Below are 25,842 nucleotides of genomic sequence, written 5' to 3' on the forward strand. Positions count from 1 at the left end.
TATAATTAGATTTGTAAGTAAGATTCAGGATGCCTTACTTGAAATTGCTCCTGATGCCTTATTTCCAGAGAGAATTAGCAATGCCATTGTTTACAAAACTACAGCAGAACTCAATCAGTGAAAATGAGAAAACATCTAGACTTCTTTCCTTTAACCGATATGCTGATTGGTATGGGTAAAAGCACATCTTTGATGAGTCCTCTGGGCATAATAGTCTTGTGGATGATCATAGCCAGGTCAATGCCAACAGAGGAACTCAGGTTGGAAAACCCAGGGTGTTGGATAAGGCTTGCCTGAGAGAACCAACCTAATGAACTCACTAGAGAGGAGACTGACATGTATGTATATGAACATAGGAGGAAGCTGCTTGATTTGGGAAGCCCCCAAAGAGCACTACCTCAAGTTTGAATTATAGCTGTTTTTTTTTTTCTCTTGATGATTATAAGGTAATTTTTATCTATGGTAATTAAACCTCCTATGCATATGGAATGTCAAGGGAATACACATGCTTTTGGAGATAATTCTGTCTTTTGTACTAAGAAACTCATCTAAGGTCAATTCAACAATAAAAATACATCTACTGTTAAGATCAATGATCTGTTGTAGAGATGGGGGACAACTCCTTTTGGAATGCAGAGCCCACCTCCATCTCATCTAAGGTGCCATTCCCACATTCTCCCAATCATCTTGACCAATCCATCCCATACCTGAGGATTGAAGAAAATGGTAGCTGCTCTTCTCATTAGGAAATTAGAGAACTATCAGTGTTAGGTCCAAAACAAACTCATGCGTGCAGTCTAGGACTGTCTTAGAAGAAGGATTTCTTGCAGAAATTTGCCCATGCTCCCATTCAAAGAGCTTCTTTCTTCTCCTCAAAAAGGGTGTTGCTAACAATTTACAACCTGTATATGTCTCGCAGCCCAATCTGCCAACTTAACAACCACTACATCTCTCAAAGTCTTCTCTTTGGGGCAAAGGAATATTTGCTCCCTTGTCCTGGAGTATGCCCCTGCTGGTCAATGTTATGTGGTCATTTGTCCTTCATCCACTTGTTCCCATGTGTGTTTGCTTGAAGGGTGTGTGTGTTAAAATTTCCAAGTGACTTTCTGCTATGGCTTGGGCTACAAACCACCATGCACAGAGGACAATACAAAATGCACATGCTTGCAGCTCCAGTGTGGGAGAAAACAGATACATTCTGAGAAAGTTCAATTCCAGAGTGAACTGAAGGTGCTGTGTTGTGCTCACATGGCTGGGTCATCCGTGAAGTGGACAATGTGGCTCATGTAGAGCAGTGGGTTGTAGGAGCTGGCAAACAGACTTGGAGTGCCCTTCACTCTGAGCTGCTACTGTGTCCCTTCAGCCTGTTACAGAGGGAGCAGCTCCAGTTCACTTCCCAAAAGACAGCAGGAAATGGATCCAAAGGTGCAATCTGTTGCCTGTCCCCTTTACCTCTCGCTTTCCTTGCACATAAATCAGGAAGTGCACATCTTGATGAATTTAAAGTGAAGACTTGAAGAAGGAGTGAGGTAAATGGGTAGGGAAGTGAATCACCCTACCCAAAATGGGTAGGGAGTGAAGCACATGCCCCCCAAAACAGCATAGAAAGTGGAGATCCACTTCCGTATCTACTCACTTTGCACCTTTCTTGCGCAATCCCTTTAAGCAAAACAGGCAGAGCAGGAGATGTTCCCAGCGTGTCTTCCACTTCCTTAAATCCTTAAAAAGGATTACACAGGAGGAGGTTGGGGGCTGGATTGCCACCTTTCACATTGTGTTTTTCAGGCACACAGTGGCAACAGGTCAGAGACAGCATTGACCTTTGGCCATCCCTGTGGGCCCATCTGTAATCTGTAATGACAATGATGTGATGGCAAGGTCCAAGACCCATGGTAGGCAAAGTCATTCTTGCCAGTTGTTTCAGATCAGATCAGTACCCCACTTGGCTCTCAGCATATACCTTTGTTAACAGGCCCAGATTTTAAACAACAAAGGGCACAATCCTAACCAACTTTCCAGCACTGACATAGCTGTGCCAATGTGGTGTGCTCTTTATCCTGCAGTGGGGAGGTAGTCAAGGGGGCCTCCTCAAGCTAAGGGCATGTTTGTTACCTTACCTCGGGGGCTGCATTGCGGCTAAGTCAGTGCTGGGAAGTCGGTTAGCATCGTGCCCTAACTGTCTGAAATAATGCAGAGCTGCATATGCTAGTCAAAAGTACTTGCACTGTGGCCAATTTCTAACACTTATTCTTTTAAATCTCTCCTTTATCTCCCTGTGATCCAATACAGAATAGAAGCTCATGTAACATTTTCCTCCCTTTTTCAATGTTATCATTGTGCCCCCAACTTAAAGTAGATTATTTTTTCTTGCTCTCTGTAATCATAGAGGTGAACAGTTCGTTTATTTCAATTTTGAAGACTGTTCCAGAGGCAAAGATATTGAAATCTATGATTTTCCTGCATCTAGTTTTTATCTTTGTCATGAGCAGCATTTTTCTTCAGGTACAAACAGAACTAATGGCCCAATCTTATCCTGGGGCTACAGCAGTGAATCTCGAGATCTGCTGCTACAAGTCCAGTTACGATGGCACAAAAGGTGTGCTGCCATCAGTTGTCTGGAGCCACTGGTGCAAACGGCTAGAGGCTCCGTGCACCCGCCAATGGCCAATCCAGGCCTTACTGGAGCAGGTAAGATGTTAGCAGGGGTGGGTTGTAAGCAGTTCAGGGTGGGGAGGATCAGGGTAGGGAGCAGGCCAGGCCAGGCCAGGGTGGTTTGCAGGGTGGAGAGGGATGGATCTTGATTGTAGCAGCGCACACTGGATCACATACCCCTTTCATGGCACAGACATGTTTATTAGCCAACAGAATAGCTGGTGTGGGATTGCAGAGGTTCATTGACAGCCACCGGGTAGATCTAGCCACCGGGTAGACATCTACCGGGTAGATGGGACTCGTCAGCCTAGGAAGGCAGCTCATCTAAGAGAAGGAAACTCTGACCTCAAACCTCCACTGCCTTGTGGCTACATCCAGTTGTGGAAAAGGCTTCAGGAGTCAACCTCGAGGCAAAATCAGGAGCCGGAGTCCCTTAGGCAGTTCATGGCTGAACACAGTCACGTTCTGGCAACTCCTGCGACACCGCTGGAACCAACCATATTGGCTTCTGCCTTTCCATTGGACCATTCCAGCGATGTGGAGAGGGGGGATTTGCTGCATGGGTAACAGCCTATCCTCCATACCTTCTTTACCCAGGCTTCGCGCACTGGAGAGGACACTCCAACTTCGCCATACGGCGTCGGCACAACACGGGAAGCAGCAGTTTACCGGTTATAAGTCTTTACTTGATTGGCGTAGAGCATGACGCCAGGGGCTGCTTCCGACAGTGGGAGAGATCATTGCATCTCATTGGGCAGCTACCGCCCGCCTTAAGCTGGGCAGTCCCCAGCCAGTAAAGTGTTGCCTCGCCACGTCCGTTAACCTCATGGGGTGCGTGGGGTTTAGGGTGAAAACCGACAAGCGGATCGACAACTCTGCACCATGCAACAGAAAACAGACAACTACTGCCCTAAAGCTGGGCACCTGGAACGTTAGGACAATGACACCTGGCTTCTCTGATGACCTGCAAGAAATAGACGATGCACGCAAAACAGCTGTCATCGACATGGAGTTGAGCAGACTGCAGATGGACATCGTCGCCCTTCAAGAGACTAGGCTGCCAGATTCCAGATCTGTCAAGGAGAGAAATTTCTCATTTTTCTGGCAGGGAAAACCACCAAACGAAACCGGGGAACATGGCGTTGGCTTTGCGGTCAGAAATACCCTGCTGAAATCCATCATCCCACCTACTGTGGGAAGTGAAAGAATTTTGTCCCTGCAGCTCCAGTCATCAGCAGGACCTGTCACTCTCATCAGTGCTTATGCACCGACTCTGTCGTCTCCAGCAGAAGCCAAAGACAAATTCTATGATGACCTGGCCACCACTGTCAAGAAAATCCCTGTAAAAGAGCCATTGTTCATCCTCTGCGATTTCAATGCTAGAGTTGGTGCTGATAACAGTTCATGGCCCACTTGCTTAGGTCAGTTTGGCACTGGGAGGATGAACGAAAAAGGCCAACGCCTGCTAGAGTTTTGCTGTCATCACGGTCTCTGTGTCAGCAACACGTTCTTCAACACAAAGCCCCAACATAGAGTCTCTTGGAGACATCCAAGATCAAAGCACTGGCACCAGCTCGACCTGATCCTCACCAGACGCTCCAGCCTTCCCAGCATCAAGATCACACGCAGTTATGGTGCTGCCTGCGACACTGACCACTCCCTGGTGTGCAGCAGAATGAAACTGCAAACAAAGCGACTGTATCACACGAAAAAGGAAGGAAGACCTCGCATTGATACCAGCAAGACCCGGGATCAGAGAAAAGTGGAGGAATTTGCACAAGCGCTTGAGGAATCTCTTCCAGGCCCGGCCGATGCAAACGCATCCAACAGATGGGAACATTTCAAGAATACCGTTTACAACACCGCCTTGTCCGTATTTGGCAAGAAGACCAACAAGGCGGCAGACTGGTTTGAAGCCCACTCTGAGGAGTTGACACCAGTCATTGAGGAAAAGAGGAGAGCTCAAGCAGCATACAAGGCCTGTCCCAGTGAGCGCAACCTGCAGGTCCTCCGAACTGCTCGCAGCAAAGTCCAACAGACTGCCAGGAGATGTGCTAACGACTACTGGCTCCAGCTCTGTTCCGAGATACAGATAGCAGCTGACACGGGCAACATCAAGGGGATGTATGATGGTATCAAGCAGGCCCTAGGTCCAACACAGAGGAAAATTGCCCCTCTGAAGTCTGCCACAGGCGAGGTCATCCAGGATCGGGCGCAGCAGATGGAACGCTGGGTGCAGCACTACTCTGAGCTATATTCCAGAGAAAATGTAGTCACCGAAGAAGCACTGAACAACATTGAGTGCCTGCCTGTGCTGGAAGAGCTTGACAGTGAACCAACCCTAGAAGAACTTCACGTGGCCCTGGACTCCCTTGCCTTTGGCAAGGCACCTGGAAAAGACAGCATCCCTGCTGAAGTCCTAAAATGCTGCAAAGAGATCATCGTCACTGAGCTGCATGAAATCCTCTGTCTCTGCTGGACAGAAGGTGGAGTACCTCAAGACATGAGGGATGCAAACATCATCACGCTGTACAAGAACAAAGGTGACAGGGGTGACTGCAACAACTACCGCGGCATCTCTCTCCTTAGCGTTGTAGGAAAGCTGTTTGCCCGAGTTGCACTAAAGAGGCTCCAGGTACTTGCAGAGAGCGTCTATCCAGAATTGCAGTGTGGATTCCGAGCCAACAGGTCCACCACTGATATGGTATTCTCCCTTAGACAACTGCAGGAGAAATGCAGGGAACAACGACAGCCACTCTTTATAGCCTTCATAGATCTCACAAAGGCTTTCGACCTGGTCAGCAGAGACGGCCTCTTCAAGATTCTCCCCAAGATTGGATGTCCACCCAGACTCCTCAGCATCATCAGATCTTTCCACAAGGACATGAAGGGCACTGTTGTCTTCGATGGCTCCACATCAGACCCTTTTGACATCTGAAGTGGAGTGAAGCAGGGCTGTGTTCTTGCACCAATCTTGTTTGGGATTTTCTTCGCTGTCCTGCTGAAGCAGGCCTTTGGAACTGCAACAGAAGGCATCTATCTCCGGACCAGATCAGACGGCAAGCTCTTCAACCTCTCCAGACTGAGAGCAAAATCCAAAGTCCAGCTGAAATGTCTGCGTGACTTCCTCTTTGCCGACGATGCAGCTGTCACTACCCACTCTGCCAAAGATCTCCAGCAGCTCATGGATCGTTTTAGCAAGGCCTGCCAAGATTTTGGACTGACAATCAGCCTGAAGAAAACACAGGTCATGGTTCAGGATGTGGACTCACCTCCCTGCATTACAATCTCTGAGCATGAACTGGAGGTTGTCCATGACTTTGTGTACCTTGGCTCAACGATCTCCGACACTCTTTCTCTCGATACCGAGCTAAACAAGCGCATCGGTAAAGCAGCTACCACGTTTTCCAGACTCACAAAGAGAGTCTGGTCCAACAAGAAGCTGACGGAACATACCAAGATCCAGGTCTACAGAGCTTGCGTCCTGAGTACACTTCTGTACTGCAGCGAGTCATGGACTCTTCACTCACAACAGGAGAGGAAACTGAGCTCTTTTCACATGCGCTGCCTCCGACGCATCCTCGGCATCACCTGGCAGGACAAAGTTCCAAACAACACAGTCCTGGAACGTGCTGGAATCCCTAGCATGTATTCACTGCTGAAACAGAGACGCCTGCATTGGCTTGGTCATGTCGTGAGAATGGATGATGGCCGGATCCCAAAGGATCTCCTCTATGGAGAACTCGTGCAAGGAAAGCGCCCTACAGGTAGACCACAGCTGCGATACAAGGACATCTGCAAGAGGGATCTGAAGGCCTTAGCGATGGACCTCAACAAGTGGGAAACCCTGGCCTCTGAGCGGCCCGCTTGGAGGCAGGCTGTGCAGCATGGCCTTTCCCAGTTTGAAGAGACACTTGGCCAACAGTCTGAGGCTAAGAGGCAAAGAAGGAAGGCCCATAGCCAGGGAGACAGACCAGGGACAGACTGCACTTGCTCCCAGTGTGGAAGGGATTGTCACTCCCGAATCGGCCTTTTCAGCCACACTAGACGCTGTGCCAGAACCACCTTTCAGAGCGCGATACCATAGTCTTTCAAGACTGAAGGTTGCCAATACAATTGACAGCCAAGCAACTGAAGAAGAATTTGGAATAAAATATTTTTACTTTCCTCCTCTGGGCCATCCGTCACCCTCCCCTTCACTTGCAGTGTGCATTCCATTGGCTAGCACTGGTAGGTGATTGGATTGTGTTGCAAACCTGCTTCTGAGTTAATGAGAATTTCTTCAAAGTTAAATGATTCTCAGATTTTACTTTTTAATATTGGGAGTCACAAAATCAACGTTCACCTAATTTTTAACATCTACAAATGTATGTGAGGAATGTCTTACATAACCTTTTTTTGTTCAGTTTTCACAAAGCACAGTTCCTATGAGTACATAACCAAGAGGAGAATATTTATTTATATATTGCCATATTGATATACCGCCTTTTTCTTCAGGTTTTCATCAGATCTATTCAGGGCAGTTTACAAGCTGGGCAGGATCAAATGATCACTCCTGCTGACTTCTTTCACATTCCTTCTGTGCTGTCACTGTGGCTCATCAGCGACCCCCCTCTCTCTCACAGAGGCTCATCACAACTTGCCATCAACTTCAGGTCTCCCACCCGGGTACGATCAAGCTGATGTCATTCATCTTCTTCAGGCAGGCAGCAGCTCAAACCTCTGGACCACACCTCCAGCCCACACTGCACCCGTGCCTGCTTGCTAGTTACCATAGCATAGTTTTGTCTACACTACAGCTTAGTGCTCCACTTATTCTAAATCCAGTTCAGCATCTTGCCTGAGAAAACACTTTTCTGTCCATCAGCCTTTTGAAGGCCCCTTTCATATCCCTGTTCCTCATGCTGTAGATCAGGGGTGCTCAAACTTTCAACTTTAGGGATGCTGGACCTTTAACAAGTGTATAGAAGAGAGAATTTCAGCAGGTGCAGCTTGTCATCTGTGGGACCTTTGACCCTGTACATAACATAAAAAACATAAGAACAGCCCCACTGGATCAGGCCATAGGCCCACCTAGTCCAGCTTCCTGTATCTCACAGTGGCCCACCCAATGCCCCAGGAAGCACACCAGATAACAAGAGACCTGCATTCTGGTGCCTCCCTTGCATCTGGCATTCTGACATAGCCCATTTCTAAAATGTACATAGCTTTTTAAAAATCCTATTTTTTTTACCTGCAGAATTTGCAAAGAGGTATGTATATAAACATTCACTTTTAGGGTGTGATCCACCCACCCCACAGATATGTCGATGGATCTGTGAGAAATGCAGTTACCTTTTGCAAAGACTCAGGTCAGATTCCAAGTGAAGCAAAAAAAAAGTTTTTTTATTTTTCACTCTTGCAAGGATGGGTGCCTCACAAGCTGAGAGACATGCTGGTAGGTTGGTTACAGGGTCCTTTTATGCTATGCCCTCCCCTGTTTCCCATTGGCTGGTACTCCAGGGTTTACAATCTTTCCGATCCACCTTCAACATGTAACTCCTTAATGTGTTCCCCACCCTGTACATACACCCCATGTTCATGCTACAGAGGTAATTAATTATGCAGGGTGTGTCAATAAATATGTATTAGTCTATCACGCAAGCACAGTTAAATCTGGACTCTTGTTCCACTTGAATATGCAGATGCGGTTGTTCCCCTTGCTGAAGCTAGATAGTCTATTTCAAGCTCACCTACAAGTCTAATTTCGGCTAGAATTTCCTGCTGACCACCTTTAGTTCTCCTATTTTAGTAACACCTGGCTATATGATTGTGTTCCCAGCATAGCAGTAATATTGCAAAGACATTAATAAGCCTGCTCTTAATGCAAACTTATCTATATGGTTATATGGATTCTTATTGCAAAAACAACATTCCTTATTTCTCTCAGATCAACATCAAGGTCAATGGAGCCTTTCTTTCCCATTCCAACTGCTTGTAACAGGAGGCTTTTCCGTGTCTTCTTTATACTCATCTAGCTGCTCCCCTCCTCCTCTGTACTTTGGCTCACTGTTTACTAAGGGGAAGGAAGGGTTCCAAAGCATTCTGTGCCATGCCCTTCCACCAGCATGTGAAGATCATGCTCTTATTTTTTTTAAAAGAGCACTTGTTATCTGTGTTGGGTTCTCTGTTGGAAAAAGTAGAAATACTCTTAAATGTAAATGATACTGAAATACGTAATCACCTGGTTCCATATACAAATATGGTCCAATCTGTAATGCTCATTTGTATTGTGAATCAAATGCCATTTTTTCCGAGAAGTTTGCCTTGGGTTCAAATTTTAAATAAAATTCTTCTCATGTAATTTATTTTATAAGTTAAATATATGAGCTAAGTGTTTATTATTGCAATAAGTACAACCCTAAAATACTCTCTTGTCCCTTGGTGGTGTTGTTTTTTCCTTGAAAACTATTTCAGTTGAAAATGAATAGATGATTCTGGAAACTCAGGGTCACCCGTACCATGCTGTGATGATCCTAAGGATTGCTGAGGCACTCCACTTACTTTACAAGCTGTTCAACATTGCAATGGAGGAGAAACCTTTCAACCCACCAGCCTTTTGAGGGCAACGTTCACTTCCCTATTCCTCAGGCTGTAGATCAGAGGGTTCAGCATGGGGATCACCATTGTGTAGAATACAGATGCAATTATGTCAGTATTCTGCGAGTGGCTAGCATTGGGCTGGCAATACTTAAAGAGAATTGTTGCATGAAATACAATGATGGCTGTGAAGTGGGAGGTACAGGTTGAAAAGGTTTTGTATTTTCCCTCGTTGGAGCGTATCCTCAAGACAGAAGCAATGATGAAAGTGTATGACATGAGAATGATTATTAGGGTGCTGGTTTCCACAAAAGTGGCAAAAATGAAAAGCAGTAATTTATTGATATGGGTATCAGAGCAGGAAAGAGATAGCACTGGGGAGATATCACAAAAAAAATGCTTCACCAAATTTGCTCCACAGAAGAATAGCCTAAAAGCAGAACAAGTGTGAACTAGGGCACAAAGAATGCCCCATAGGTAACAACCAAGAATCAGCTGTACACAGAGCTTCCTAGACATAACCACTGTGTACAACAAGGGATTACAAATGGCCACGTAGCGGTCATAGGCCATCACAGCCAAGAGAAAAGATTCAGCTACAACAAACATGACAAACAGGTACATCTGTGCTGCGCAAGCAGAGAAGGAAATTACTTTGACTTCAGAGAGGATGTCAGTGAGCAATTTTGGAGTGATGGATGAGGAGTAGCAGATGTCAACAAAGGACAATTGGCTGAGAAAAAAGTACATGGGAGTATGAAGCTGGGCATTGACCCTGATTAACAGGATGATGCCAAGATTTCCCACCAGAGTGATAGCATAGATAATGAGGAACACCACAAAGAGGATATTCTGCAGCTCTGGGTAGTCTGTGAAGCCCAGAAGGACAAACTCTGTCACCAAAGAATAATTTCCTCTCTCCATCCCTTTAGGATCATATTTTGTTGCAGAGAGTTGGGAAGAAGATGCTGGATCCACGTTGGGGAAAAAGGTGTCTCTAAAACAGACGACTAAAGCACAATCAACACTACTGTACCATCTATAGATATTTTCTTTTTTTGTAAAGAACAGATACTACACTTGATCTTATACTACTTTGGTAAAGACATCCAACTGACAACATCTGATTGTCTTCAATGGACGTTGCTCTTCAAAAGGTGATTCTGGGAATTTATGCTTACAAATCCTCCCTGTGAAATAACAAGATATAAAGTGTTAAAGTGCAAGTCCACTTTTTATTTTTCTGCCTTTCCTCCAGACTGATTACATATTAACAAACGAATACATACAAGTATTTGCTGTGACATAAATTACTAGAATGTAGCTCATGTATGTATGTAGCTCAACAGACATATTGGAGAAAATAATTAAAAGCAGGTTCATGTTTAAATTAATATTGTTTAATAAAAGTTTAATTAGTGTTTAAATTAATATTTTTCCTAATTTGTTGTACATTTTTGTTTATTATTACTAGTATTTCAGTATTATATATTATTACACTATGTAATGAAGCAAAACTTACTAACAACGCAATCCTATGTCTGTTCATTCAGAAGTAATTCCCACTGTGCTCATTGGGGCTGGCCATCAAGTTAGTGTGTAGAAGCTTGCCACTTTTACTAAGGTTGCAATCCGACGCACACTTACCTGGGAGTAAGTTCCATTAAACTCCGTGGGGTTTACTTCTGAGTATGCATGCATAGGATGCTTTATAAGGCTGCAATCCTATACACACTTACATGGAGCAAATCCTACTGTAGTCATTAGCACTTATTTCTGAGTAGACATGCATAGGATTGCACTATAAGAATAGCAAGGCTGCCCACACTTACCTGGAAGTAAGCCATATTGGCCATAATGGAACTTACTTCTAAGCAGACATGCAGAGGCTTGGACTCTCTGTGTAATTCTCCCCCAACATCCATAGACGGATCTAAATTTATATAGATAAAAATGCAACCAGATTACCACCCACATTAATCTTGAAACCAATTTTGAAAAGAGAATGAAAATCCTGCTTTGGTAGTTTGTATCTGTATATGCAAAGCTGTCTGGTCACTTTATTCTGAAGGCATCAGCTCTCAGTGGGAATGACAGGGAGGAAAAAAAAAATCCTGTTCTCATTCTCCTAAAAATAGCTGTTCGTACTGAAGCATTCTGGAGCTACCTGGAACATTCCTGCTCCTTACCTGGTGGGAAGACCAGACCAGTTCAATGGGGAAGAATGCCCTTCATTGACTCTCAGAGCAAATGCTGCTGGAGCAGATGGGAGCTCCTTTCATTTGCTCCTATTGCCTTTGAGATTTAATCTCTACAGTATTTTTCAAAGTCTTTGTCTCAGATGGAATCATGTCACATGAGATATCAGAGTATAACATTATTATAATAGATACTTTTTAAAATGCAAACTATGCCATCACTTGAAACTCTCAAAGAGAGATTCCTGGTAAAGTGTCTGAAGGCCCAATCCTAACTAAAGGCTGCCCAAAGGGTGAGGCAGCACTGGCACATGCCCCTCTGCATCCTGCAGGGGGGCAGAGACTATGTGGGGCGGAGAGGCAAGTAAATGTTTCTTTTACTCCACTTTTACCTTACTCCACTCCTGCATGATCATGCCACTGAGTTGCAGTTATCTGATTGTCCAAAGAACCATATTGTGGGTTCATTCCTTTGGAAACCAAAAACCAGAATTTGGCAGAGTCTCTATCCAGGGCTGCCAAGCCCAAATCTTGCCACAATTTCTTTATATAGGCTTCCCTTTTTATTTTCAATAAATTTTTGTAAGTTCTCCTAAGTAAAACATACTGATGATGATTATCGGGTGAGTCCACATTTCTCAACTTTCTGAGAGCTTTAGCTAAACATCGTTTCTGATAAACACACTGTTGATCAAACCAGCCCCTATGAAAACAGGGAGCTTGTAACAAAGGTTTGGAGGTGACTAATATAGGTCTAATTTCATCAACTATCCTTTGATAGGTGTCCAAGGGGTTATCAGAAACCGACATATAATCTCTCAGTGCCATTAATTTTTCGGACTATAAAAGTAAACTAAGTTTTTCCTGAATAGACCCGGACCAACGAATCCTTCTCTCTCCCTGTGGGCATAAATTTCCATTAAATTCTGGAAAATCAGTTAATTTGGAGGTTATGCCTACTGATGGGAAGAGAGTCATCTGAATTGGCATATGGTCACTGTCTGGTCTGCAAAGAACCCTAAAGGAATGCAGGAAAGAAAAGATGGAAAGAGAAATCAATATATAATCTATAACACTGCTACCTCTAGGGCCAAAAAAAGTATAGTCTCCAGAGTCCGAGTCAGATGAAGTACCATTACATATGCACAGTTGGAATTTGTAGAAAAGACTAAACAAAGCTCGGCCCCGTTTGTTTATTCTAAAATCTTGGGAAGATCTAACAGGGAGATGATTCATATCTTCAGGAGTAAGACCAAGCTTGTCGCCAATATCAGTATTGTTTTGGCCCATACGGGCGTTCATATCTCCAGCTAATAAACAGGGTGTATCAGGGAAATTGTCAGCCAAATCTGTAAGGACCTGGTCTAATTCAGGTAGAAAAGAATTGTCAAATGATTGGGCAGAGGAAGGGGGACAATACACATTCAAAAGAATTATTTTGAACATCAGCGGCCATGTAATATGTAAGGCCTGAATATTAGGGTTTAAGGAGATGTTTAAATCCACAACTGTAGGATTCTTATCAACTGAGATAAGTATGGCTATACCTCCCCGTAAACGGCCACCCAATAAAGATTTCATAGCAGGCTTGGCAAATGTAAGATAACCCTGAAGAAAAGGGGGCATAGAGAGGGACAACCAAGTTTCTTGAATAAGAATCACAACAAATTGAGAACAAAAATCTCTAAAGTCTTTATCTACCACCTTAGTTTGCCATCCAGCAACGTTCCAAGATACAAAAGTAAACTTATAAGAGGTATTTTGCATAGAGGAAAATAGTCATGAACTATTAAATTTAACTAAGGGAGTAATTAACTGAGTAATAGGAGCAATCCCTGGTTGATCCAATGCACAAAATCTCCCATCTTGTTTATGGTTATTTAGAGTTGTATTTACAAAAGTTTCAGTCTGCAAATGGCTCAAAAAGGCCTGAGTAACTGATCCCGAAATACTACAATGTATATCTGAGATATTATTTTGAGTAGGGTTCGTATAAAGATCTGGAGGGGAAAGAGACTGGACAGAAGATCGCTGATTATCCATATTAACTCCAGGGGTAACATTTTTAAAATAAAATTCAGCTGTTTTTTAAGAGAAAGGACTTATGTAATATTCTTAACTTACCCTTTTCCCCTTCTCCTTTCTTATACAAATCAACCTTTGGCGTAGAAAATTATTTTACTAATTTAACTTCGTTCCCTTTACGTAAGGCTTTTACTGCATTGCGATTTCAACGTATGCAATCTGCTGTCTTAGTAGGGAGATATGAGAACATCCCATATGATCTAAGACTTTGTATATGTGGAGCAGATGTAGTTGAAGACATCTCTCATTATTTATTTACTTGTCCTCTTTGTGAAGCACCAAGATCTAAATTCTTGTCACCTTTAATCCCCTTGCTGCAGGACAGATCTCCTGTAGCCCAGGTTTGTTGTCTTTTAGTAGGTGCTGATATGGGGATTACTTTGAAAGTGGCTAGTTTTGCTCTTGCAGCGTTGAAAATTCGTTCAAATTATGTAAAATCTTGTGCAGTATAGCAATTGTGTTTATGGGAAATTAATTTATTCTATAGAGCTGATTCCGCCAGGGTTTATTTTATTTTTATGAAGTCAGATTTGGTTCTATTTCAGTCAACTCTGAGTTAAGCTGTAAGCATTTACAAATGGCTTTTGATATTGTGGTTTTTTCATGTTTTTTCCTTTTACTAGTTGATTTTACTTGTATGATGTTCATAATTGTTCCTCTTTTTTAGTCTATGGACATATTGTAATTTATTGTTCTTTTATTGTAATGACCTATGGTTACCACAATTAAACTTTGACTGACTGACACTCCTGCATGGACCCCATGAACCTGCACCAGCTCTTTAGCTGGCAGAAGTCCAAGCAGAGGCAAGGGGACATGTCAGAGCCAAATGGGATCCAAGGATATCAAGGGAGCCGTTGCTGCTATTCCTGCCTCTGCGTGTCCTCACCATGTCCCTCTGAGGCCCTGATTCCTGCCTTGTTCCATGCACCCCCTGCCCAACCTGCTGGCTTACTGTCGGTGGTGGGGGTAGCTGAGTCTGGTGGTGAGCCTCCACCACTGCCACCATTTGCAGCGATGCTTCTAAAATGGCTTCCAGTAGCATGTTGTGTCTGCCTAAAGAGACCATTTTACAACAGCAGAGCAATGTTTTGCTGTTGTTAGCCCAGGCCTAATGAGGATTGAGCTGTATGGCTACAATTCTAAACACAGTTACATGGGAGAAAGCTCAATTGAACAAAATTGGCCTTACTTCCAAGTAAACATGAATAGGACTGTGGGGTAGGTTTCAGGATTTGGCTTTAAGCTCAGGAGTTGTGCTGCTCGGGGTGTTGGAGGGAGGTGGGGTAAAATCCCAGGTTGAGGGATCAGCATGAAGAGAATAGGTATTTTCCATTCACTTGAGATCTGCTGGTATTTGCTTTCCCCCATACCATGTCCATCTAGTTCTAATCCTGTGGCATCGACACATCCAGGCTTTCCTCTCATCCACAAGCTGCTGTCTTCTACTCCCAACAGAAACCATCAGGTGTCTTATGCTAGAAGTCTCCTTTTCTAATCTGCCATGTATCACCTGTTAGCAACAATGCAGAGGACTCTGAGAGAAAACTCCCATTTGTGAATGGGCAGGGCAAGGTGGCAATGGAGTGACTCTCTTGACTGAGCACGTTTCATTGTTGTCATCTCCAGGTTCCATCCACAAATGAGAATTTCCTCCCTAGAGGCCTGTGAAATGAGATCTCCTATATGACAGCAGGAAAAAGTACCAATATACCATGCCAAGATGGTGAGCAACACTGAAGCGGGGGTGGGGACATGAAGCAGATGTATAGCTTCAGTATGTTGCTGCGTGAGATTCTCTCCTTTCTCTTGCTTCCCTGTATGGAATGTTTTGTCCTTGTTTTCCCTTTTGGGGGTCAGGGAGAGGATTTTCTATTTGGGTGTTTGTGTGTGGAGGAGTCCTCCTGGGGAAGACTACCTGTAAGATGGATTCAGAGAGGACAAGGTTTAACAATCTATCTTGCCATGACCATTTTGAGGCTGCTGGCTGTTTGTGCAATGACTGGCTCCCTTTGTGTGCAAAGTGCCTTTTTACCACAGTCCTGCTATCAGAGTTCATGTGTGTGCTATAAGTGTGAACATTAGGATTCTATAAGTTAATTACTCTTGAAACTTTAGCAGGTTATTTTTTAAGGATGCCTGGTTGCCTTGCCACTCATAAGGAGAGAGAACAGTTTTGTACCACCAACAATGCAGATGACCTGATAATCTAGAATAGTTAAATTTCCTACAGCCAGTCTGTATGCCTAGATGTAGGCCTCTCAACCGAATTAATGAGCTACGGTCTGGAGAGTTTCAGAAGAGTTTTCCCTCAAGACATGTCCTCTCATATCGTCTCCCCACCTCCAGTAAAATGAGCACAGAACCAACTCCAAAGAAGAAACAAACAAATGCATCATTAACCATTGTCCTGCCTCAAGAGGGTGACCACCATTTGGATGCTTTTAGGGGAAGAATAAATTCTCATAATTCTCAAGAGATAGACTCATAGTTTTATACCAGCAAAGAAACAACAGGAAAAACTTGCAATATTTGTGTGTGTGAAGCTTTTAAAATGTGAAGAACCATCTCAAAACCACCCAAAGGTACGTTCAATTCTCTTTTCCAGTCCTCTTTGCTTTCTCAGAAAGAACCCACTTGGCATGTGACGAAGTGGACTCTGTAGTCCACCAAATCTTATTAAGCTGAAATGCATTTCTTCATCCTTACGGTGCTGCAAGACTCTTCACTCTTTCTTCTTCCCAAATAAATCTATATTATTTTTAATTATCATCATCAGTCGGTGTAAATGGGGAGCTGAAAAATGGTGAAGCTTTAACTATGGGGAGGGATATGGTTTAGCTTAAAGTGGCAGTGAAGAGATGTAACATGGAAGGTAGAAATGAGTGGCAATGGATTGCAGACAGGACAGTAAGGAAAAGGAGCACGCAGTTGGTTTCAGCAGTCAAACTGGAACAGGGTGCCCAGAAACAAAGGACGACAGAGTGCCTGCACCAGCGGTTCCCAAACTGTGGGTCGGGACCCACTGGTGGATCGCAACCTGATTTTTGGTGGGTCGTGAAAGGGTGACGGAAAGATCAGATAACTAACTGCCTCAAGTCCTGCGGCTACTCAAAAATTAGATACTGTAGTTGTTAATTACCCTGCAAAGAGTTCAGTTCCTGCGGCTTGCAAGTTAGCTGCTAATTGCCTGCAAGGAGCTGAGCTCCTGAAATTTGAAAGCATGTATAAATATAGGGAGATAAATGTTTAAGGGTCTTTTTTACTTATAAATAAATAAAATATTTCTTTCTAGATTTTCTTTTTTAATGTCTAGTAAACCTAGGTGGGTCCTGATAAGGGTATTGTTTTAAAAAATGGGTCCCGGTGCTAAAAAATTTGGGAACAAATGGCCTATACCATTAAGAGAGTGAGTTTTGGCAGGTGCAGCTCAACCTGGAAGGATTAAAAAGCTGCACCTGCCAAAATTTTCTCTTCTATACAGTGGTTAAAGGTAGGGACACTCCTATCTGGTCACCCTGAACTAGAAGGACCCAGGAGGTGGAGAAGGGTTTTAGGAACAGGTGCAGAGAAGAAAGGATGAATGTTTAGGCATAGAAATATTTGGCAGCGGCCTGGATGTGAACACAATGGTACAGGATGAGTTGAAAACTATTTCACGTTTGCACGCTAGGGAATAGGGGAGGCAGGACAGAGGAGAGGTGGCCATTTTTGTTCAAGAGAAACGTAACCTAAGTCACCATTCACTGCTTACTAGCAGAAGCTATTTGTGCTTCTCTCCCAACTTCAGTGCCATCATCTGACAGAGACAAAGACTGGTGGAAAACAAGAGCTCCCCTAAAGGAATGTCTGAGGGAAATGGCTCCTCGGGAACAGATTTCATCCTTTTGGGCTTCACAGATCAGTGGGAACTTCAGGTTTTGTGTTTTGTGTTGTTCCTATTCATCTATTGTTTCACCGTGGCTGGGAATCTGGGTATGATTGTGATAATCAGGATGGACTTCCGACTCCACACACCCATGTACTTCTTCCTCAGCCACTTGTCCCTCTTAGACATGTGCTATTCCACTACAATTGTTCCCAAGACCCTACTTAATTTCTTGACAGGCAGCAAATCCATTTCTTTTCTTGGCTGTACCATTCAGTTGTTTTCCTTTTCAACGTGTGCCACCACCGAGTGCTACCTGCTGGCTGCTATGGCCTATGACCGCTACGTTGCAGTTTGCAAGCCTCTGCTGTACACAGTTGTCATGTCACAGAAAATCTGTGTAGGGCTGATGACTGGGGCATATCTTGCAGGGGTGGTAAGCTCAGCCACACATGCTATCTCTATATTCCAGCTGCCTTTCTGTCGCTCTCGTAGGATCAATCACTTTTTCTGTGATGGGCCTCCTCTCCTGACTCTCGCCTGCTCAGATACACATTTCAATGAGATGCTGCTTTTTGCTGTTGTTGGCTTCAACATCATCACCACCACGGTTATCATTGTAGCATCCTACTTGTCCGTCCTCGCCACTGTCCTGAGTATTCGCACCAATGAGGGCAGGCACAAAGCATTCTCCACCTGTGCCTCACACCTGGCTTCTGTCATGTTGTTCTATGGCAGTACCCTCTTCATGTACTCACGACCCAGCTCTAGCTATTCTCCAGATCAGGACAAAGTGGTCTCAGTGCTGTACTCTGTTACTATCCCCATGTTGAACCCCCTCATCTACACCATGAGGAACAAGGAAGTGAAAGACGCCCTCAGAAAAGCAAGGGGCAAATTATTTCTTCATGAATGAAAAGTAATGAAACCAAAAACTAGAAGATGAAGAGGGTCACATGCCTTTTGTCTAGTGCATTTGGCCTAGGGGCCAAATCCAGCCTGTGGGATAATTTGATGTGGCCTGTGGCATGTGGTGGGGAAGCTTGACTGTTCTGGCCCACAGTGACCTGCCGTTGGTTCAGGAAGACAGAGCCTTGTGCTAAAGAGGCTTCCTCGAAGATCGACCCAGAAGACCGAGAGAGACCGTTCGTATGTGTGTGTCTGAGGGCAGGGGGGAGAGAGAGAGAGGGAGAGGTAAACACAAGAGTAACTTCTGGCTGATTCTCAACTCCCCCACAATTATAACACACCATTTGGGAACCTGAGATAAGGAGTTCCAGGTACATTCAATACCCTGATCACTCTGCTGGCCAATCAGTCCTGTCTATCCATGTTACCCCTGCTAATTGGGTAAGAGGCACTTTTTCAAGTGGGTGCTCCTTTTTTTAGCAGGGGGAGAGTAACTGGCCCACCTCACCCCAGCACTGTCTGTTCTAGTGGCTGTCTGCTGGTATTCATTTGCATCTTTTTAGATTGTGAGCCCTTTTGGGACAGGGAGCCACTTAGTTATTTGATTTTTCTCTGTAAACCGCTTTGTGAACTTTAGTTGAAATGTGGTATATAAATATTGTTAATAATACTGTTAATATAGGATTGGACCCTTGTAAAGTAGATGAGCATTCTTACAGTGCAATCCTAGGAATGTTTACTCAGAAGTAAGTCCTCTTCTGTTTCAGTGGGGCTTGCTTCCAGGAAAGCATCTTTCTTGCTGAAGACGTACATTGCAAAGACATAAGGAATCTGTGTAGATCTTTTGCAGTGGAGGGGGGGAGTTCTCCAAATGACGTGAATGTGACCCTTCATTGCCTAATAAAGAATCTGGGTAAAACAGCTACACTGCTTGCATTGAAATGCCTTAAATCCTCGACCATATTAGGCCCAAATCCTAACCAACTGTCCAGCACTGGCATTGCGATGCCAATGGGACATGTGGTGCATCCTGCAGTTGGGTAGCACTCACAGAGGCCTCCTCAAAGTAGGGGAATGTTTGTTCTCTTACCTCTGAGCTTCTTTGCCCTTATGTCGGTGCTGGAAAGTGGGTTAGGATTGTACCCTTATTCAGTGAATGAATCCATCCCAAACCACTCTAACCAGGATGAATCCATCTTATACCACTCTGAGGAAGTAACAGTTTCATCTGTCTCTCTGGTTAGATGCCTACTCTGTGGGGGAGGAATTCTATGTAGATAAAAACCTCTACTGGATATATTATATGGGGCATGATATTTGTAATCAATAAATGTGGTTTTCATAGCAAAGCTGACCTTGTCTTGTGTCATCTGTGGGGGGCAGGGAGGGTACCTGGGCAATGAATATCAAAGTGCAGCTAACCTGGTTTCAGCATTAGCAGCCCAATCCTACCTAAATCCCCAGGGGCTGATGCAGCAGCACTTAGCACAACTTCCACTGCATCCTGCGGGGGATTTTTGGCTGCTGGAGGTCTTCTCCGGGGTAAGGGGACATTTGTTCAAGCTGAGGAATCCTGTTGCTTGGGTGTAGCGTAACTGAGTATTCCATCTGCAGTGAATACTCCAAAGACTCACTACAGGAACAAATATTTTGTTTTCTAGGTAGTATTAGGCAGGGTTGGGAGCTCAAGTCAGTGACTCAGACTCAAGTTGCAAAAATGCACGTTTTTTGCTAACTTGCAGGCTTGTGAGTCACACAAGAGGAAGACTCGGAAAAACACTTGAGTCAGGGCCCCCCTGACTTGGCACTCATCCCCAAGCATGCTGACTCGAGTCTGCCTGTGTCAGGGTGTGCTTGCTTATTGTTTTCACGGCATGAAAAACCTGGTGGGGTCATCATTCTGACCGGGTGAGCAGCAGGGAAGTTCCAGTCACAAGGCAAGGAACAGTTAATATGAGCAGGAGCAGGGAGGCAGGAGCGGGCTTTCTGATAGGAAGGAAGGAACGGATGATTATTGGAGGCAGAATGGGAGGTTTGGTATTTTCTTTGGCTGAGAGAGACAGGAAGAGGAGCCTAATGGAGTTCTTGCCTTAGGATTGAACGCAGGAGCCCTGGGAGTAGGAGGAGGCAGTTCATAGCAATCACGCTTTCCACCATGGCATGGCTCCATAGTTACTTGGTGGGACAGAAGGAGCCTCATTGAACACAATGGGACTAAGAAATAGTGGGGCTGGGAAGCTGGGAAGCTTACCAGGATGACCCAGTCTTTGGCAGCCTAATGGAGTTCTTGCCTTACAATTGAACGCAGGAGCCCTGGGAGGGGGGAGAGGCAGTTCATAGCAATCATGCTTTCCACCACATGGCATGGCTCCATTGTTATGTGGTGGGATGGGAGGAAGCCTCATTGAATGCAGTGGGACTAAGAAGTAGTGGGGCTGGGAAGCTTACCAGGATGACCCAATCCTCGGCAGCTCTACTCAGAAGGCCAAGGATCAGGTCATCCTGTTAAGCTTCCCAGCTGCTGCATGTGACCTTCCTCCTCTTGCAGCTTTTGTCCCCACTCTCTTGCAGTTTGCCCATCCCCTCCCACCTTGTTTACAGATAGGCAGGGACAGCAGGGGAGTGTACAAAGAGAACTCTGACACACACACACACACACACAGAGCACCAATCCTGTTTTTTCCATGGCGGGTTTTTTAAAGGTGGCAGAGCAACTCAAGTTCTATAGAGTCGCAAAAGGGTGACTCGGAAAGTGCCCCCGTTATGACTTGTTGTCAAGTGGGGGGTGGTGACTCTAGACTTGACTTGTGTCAAGCCACACTGGGTCTTCTCATCCCTAGTATTAGGTAGTATTTGTGACTGCAACCAAAAGCCATAAATCCAACAATGAATAAATGCAACGTCATTCATTAATTATAAAAAAAAATTATAATGTTGCACACTGGTAGAACTAGTGGGTTCTATAGAATTTTCTATCAGGATGCAATATGACATGGTATGATAAGAACATTGCATTGAAAGGGAAGGTACACATTGTTTAGAATAAATGAGACCTCCAGGACTGCCCCACCTTGCAGGATGCAGCGCACGCCATTTTGGCACAGTTGCTTCGCGAGAATGGGGAAGCATAGGACTGGACCCTGAATGAGTGAAATATTCAGATACTAAAAGCAAAATTATCATGTCCAGGAGGAGGAAACATGGGCGTGGGCTCTTCTGTGGGGGGAATGAGCCAGTTAAACTTACAGCACAATCTTAACCTTGCTCTGGGCTGCTGCATCAGCCTAGGGCATTGATGGCTAACCTATGGAGGGCCATGGAGGGCACATGGAAGGTTGTTGGTGGGCACTCGAAGCCATTGCCCCAGCTGCAAGGCGCAAGCCTCTGCTCACCGCCCCTGGAAGGCGCCAGCAGCCGGGAGCAGGGATGGGCAAGGCCAATGAGGGGGTGGGAAGAAACAGACAGCAGGGGGAAGAGCCAGGCCCCCGGGGAGGAGTCACCCCCAGCAGCACAATGGGAGTGCTTCCTCCCTCTCCTGTCTGGGGTAAAGCGTGTGGGGCTCAGCAAAGCTGCTGCTGCTGCTGCTGCTGCTGCTTGGGGCTTGCTCCAAGGAAAGTGTGGCTGGGATTGCAGCCTCAGAGCCCAATCCTACTGTAGGAGTGCATGTCTACTCAGAAGTAAGTTCACTGTAGTCAGTGGGGCTTACTCCCAGGAAAGTGAGGGTAGGATTGCAGCCCTAGTCAAAAGGGGGGGGGGTTTGCTGGTAGTTTAAGAGCCCAAGCCCATGCATGTCTACTCAGAAGGAAGTCCCATTAGAGTCATTGGGGCTTGCTCCCAGGAAAGTGTGGCTTGGATTGCAGCCTGAGAACCCACTTCTATGCATGTCTACTCAGGAGTCAGTCTCATTAAAGTCATTGGGGCTTGCTCCAAGGAAAGAGTGGCTGGGATTGCAGCCTGAGAGCACACTCCTATGCAAGTCTACTCAGAAGTAAGCCCCATTACAGTGGATGAGGCTTACTCCCAGGAAAGTGTGCCTGGGATTGGAGACTGCTCCTGTGCATGTCTACTCAGAAGTAAGCCCCATCAGAGTCAATGAGGCTTACTCCTAGGAAAGAGTGGCTGGGATTGCAGCCTCAGAGCCCACTTCTGTGGGTGGGTCTTTTTAAAAAAATATATTTTCTTGTTTGAGAAAATGAGCAGTGGCAAGGTCTTGCAGCCACCCCCTCCCTGACAATAGTTATTTGCCCAGCATGTAACTAGTCTGTGGAACTCTTTGCCACAGGAAGCAGTGATGACAACTTGCCTAGATGCCTTTAAGAAGGGATTGGACAAATTTCTAGAGGAAAAGTTCATTAAGGTTACAAATGATAGTGGGTAAAAGATATTAATGTATGAGCTGTTTTTTCTAAACTAAAACCTCAATATTCAGGTTAAATTGCTGTGTTGGCACTTTGTGATAAATAAGTGGGTTTTGGGTTGCATTTTGGACACTCGGTCTCTAAAAGGTTAGCCATCACTGGCCTAGGGTGTTGCAAACATACTGTAAAGCATGTTTACACCACCTGGAGAGTAAGCAGTACCAGCAGGAAGACCTGAGTCTTCCTGAATGTTTTCTCCATAGGTGAATAAGATAAACTGAAATAATTGTTGGATCTTTTTGTTCCTCAGAGGTCCTGCCCCTCAAGATTAATTATGAAATACCTCCTCCCACATGAATTCTTGCATGGGGGTTTATGAAAACCAGGACAATCAAAGAAAAAAAAAGGTTCTCTGTGAGCACCAGAAGAGTGAGTGTAGTCTAGTTGTGTATAAATCATATTGACTATTTGATCTGGGATAATTTGATCTCGGACCACCATATTAGCTTCAAACCGAATTAGCGGTGGGTTAGATGCTGAGGTTTTCCTAAGAGAAAAATGCAAGAGGGTATCTGAAGATACTGCTCAATAGAACCACCACCAACTGGCTTTGTTCATGAAAAAGAGGTAAATAAGTTAATGAGCAGATCAGGTAAATGTGCTGATTCTTCTTACTCTCCTATCTAGTTACAAGGCTCCTTTTGTATTGTATTTATAGATCTGATTTTTTTCTTCAAAAAACAACCAGAAGATTCTTTACCAGGCAGGTCTGAAGGATCAATCAGCAACACATTTATGACTCAAAAAAACCAACTCAGAAGAAGGTCTACATTTTGTATGCTCCTGGTTGTGGCTTATATGTACAGACTTAGGTGAACCATCCTGCAGTTTTACATTCGAAATGCCTGTGGAAAACAACACCGTAATATCCGAGTTCATCTTCCTGGGATTTCCAGATCAACCAGAACTGCAGGTTGTTATTTTCACGCTGTTCCTGCTGATCTATGTCATCACAGTAGTGGGCAACTTGGGGGTGATAGCGCTGATCGTGCTGGACGCCCATCTTCACACACCCATGTACTTTTTCCTCAGTAGCTTGGCTTTCCTGGATTTTTGCTACTCTTCCAACATCACCCCTAAAGCCTTGGAAAATTTCATGTCAGAAAGGAAAACCATTTCCTTCATAGGGTGCTTCATCCAAATGTATTTCTTTGTAGCTCTTGCAACTACAGAGTGCATTCTTTTTGGGCTGATGGCATATGATCGTTATGTGGCCATCTGCAACCCTTTGCTGTATACATCCATCATGACCCACATACGATGCATCAAAATGGTAGCTGGGGCATTTGCAGCTGGTTTCTTAAACTCAATTGTACATACCACATCAATAGGTACTTCATCTTTCTGCCAATCTAATGAAATCAACCATTTCTTTTGTGAGAGCCCTCCACTCCTCAAGCTCACCTGTTCAGAGACCACTGTGACTGAAACACTTGTTTTCATCCTTGCCGGAATCAATATGCTGAGCTCTCTCTTCATCATACTGAGTTCCTACACGTACATCCTTGTGACAGTTCTGCAGATGAAGTCAGCTGAGGGCCGCCGAAAAGCCTTCTCGACGTGCATCTCCCACTTGGTAGCTGTGACCATATTCTATGGCACTACTGTATATGTCTACTTACAACCCAGTTCAAACTATTCAGAAGATCAGAACAAAGCTGTGTCTGTATTTTATGCTTTTTTCATTCCAATGCTCAATCCTTTAATTTATAGTTTGAGGAACAAGGAGGTAAAGGCTGCACTGAAGAGAGTAATGAATAAGAACACATTTTCTCCTGTATTGTAACAATGACTTCAATAAACCTTTCAGCCCACACCAAATTAATTTTAGAATGTATTACTACTTTAACCTAGTTTTGCCATAGTACATAGTACTCTTGCTTCATTGAAGCAGTTCTGTAATCCAAGTATTTGTCCTTTGAGTCATAGCCTCCAGGTCAACACATGATGTCAACAGAGATCATACAGATCTCAGTTATTCGGGGAGGGCACTCTGGAACGCTGAAAATAGGCCGTCTAACTGAGGGCCCAATCCTATGCAATGCCCAGTACAGGAGCTGGGACAGAGCTGGTCAGAGGCCAGCAACCCACCACTTAGGCGCTCTGCACGAAGTGCCTGGCAGCAGACAGGTAAGTCGGGTGTGGGGGGAGGCGAGAAGGAGGCGTTCCGGGATGGGCAAAGGGTGGGGGAAAGGGGGGAGGGAGCGAGGCGAGAGGGGGTGGGTCCAGTGGAGCTTAACTCCACCGGATCCGGAGCCCTATGTCTGGCCTCATGACGCAACACAAGGCATGTTGATTCTGCACTGGCTAAATAGCTGCTGCAGAATTGAAAGCAGCCCCATAGCAGGGCTACTTTCCTTACCTGGGACAAATGTCCTCTTCCCCCAAGGAGATGGCAGTGGCTGCCTGGCATGGTCAGGATGCCAAGGCAGCCTCTTTGGCATCACAGCAGCCCCGCGCGCCTGGCAGCTCAAGATTGGGCTCTCAATCAGCTGATATTTCCTACTCCCTGCAAGCATTTTCTTTATCTCCATAGCTATGCCCCTTTGTTTAGGACTGTTTCATTCTCCTGTGCTGCTGCTTCATTGGAGGTGGGAGGAGGCTGCCTCTGGGGCTGCACGCGTTTACTTGAGCTCCGTCTAAAAAACTTCCTTTTTTCCTGTTTATGTGTGCCTTATTACAATGTTTTCTTTTCTACGGCACCTCTGAATGCAGTTTTGCAAGCCAAGTGTTTTGGTTTGCAAATGTCCCTATTGGGGATAAGAAATCAGCTTTTATCTGTAAGTATGAAGAAGTGAAGTAAACGACAGAGAACCAGCCCAGCTGCCTCCGGGGAAACCACCCTGAAGAAGAAACGCAGCGTCAAGGTCTCTAAACAGCTGCTGTTATCGGAATGTCCACTTAATCATGGAAAAGTGAGTAAGACTGTGGAATTAACTTCAGAGGGGGTCGAGGTGGTAGAAGAAGGGAGTCAAACATTAAGTCATCCTGGAGAGAGGAGTGAGACCCCATTATCCTCCAGTGTTTTCAAGGGGGCGGTGAAATCCAGCTCTGTGTGTAATGCAGCTACCAGCACAGATAATTTGGAATGGATAGGTCTCAAGGAACTGAAAGCCCTGTCTGGCAAACAATG

At 44.9% G+C, this 25,842-nt stretch overlaps 3 protein-coding genes across 3 annotated transcripts; 2 read left to right on the forward strand and 1 right to left on the reverse strand.

The window, feature by feature from the left end:
* Positions 1-9,234: 9,234 nt before the first annotated feature.
* On the reverse strand, positions 9,235-10,155 carry LOC136655902 (olfactory receptor 5D18-like). The gene has a single exon (XM_066632633.1). The coding sequence runs from the start codon at positions 10,153-10,155 to the stop codon at positions 9,235-9,237; it is 921 nt and encodes a 306-aa protein (XP_066488730.1).
* Positions 10,156-17,359: 7,204 nt separating this feature from the next.
* Positions 17,360-18,298, forward strand: LOC136644576 (olfactory receptor 5T7-like). Its single transcript, XM_066620587.1, has one exon. The coding sequence runs from the start codon at positions 17,360-17,362 to the stop codon at positions 18,296-18,298; it is 939 nt and encodes a 312-aa protein (XP_066476684.1).
* Positions 18,299-23,550: 5,252 nt separating this feature from the next.
* On the forward strand, positions 23,551-24,495 carry LOC136644586 (olfactory receptor 5F1-like). Its single transcript, XM_066620599.1, has one exon. The coding sequence runs from the start codon at positions 23,551-23,553 to the stop codon at positions 24,493-24,495; it is 945 nt and encodes a 314-aa protein (XP_066476696.1).
* Positions 24,496-25,842: the final 1,347 nt, after the last annotated feature.

The sequence above is a fragment of the Tiliqua scincoides genome, chromosome 1 (assembly GCF_035046505.1).
Source record: "Tiliqua scincoides isolate rTilSci1 chromosome 1, rTilSci1.hap2, whole genome shotgun sequence".
In the NCBI taxonomy this organism is placed as follows: Eukaryota; Metazoa; Chordata; class Lepidosauria; order Squamata; family Scincidae; genus Tiliqua; species Tiliqua scincoides.

Coding starts and splice junctions, on each gene's coding strand:
- LOC136644586 (XM_066620599.1), top strand. CDS start 23,551: ATGCCTGTGGAAAACAACACCGTAATATCCGAGTTCATCTTCCTGGGA.
- LOC136644576 (XM_066620587.1), top strand. CDS start 17,360: ATGTCTGAGGGAAATGGCTCCTCGGGAACAGATTTCATCCTTTTGGGC.
- LOC136655902 (XM_066632633.1), bottom strand. CDS start 10,155: ATGGAGAGAGGAAATTATTCTTTGGTGACAGAGTTTGTCCTTCTGGGC.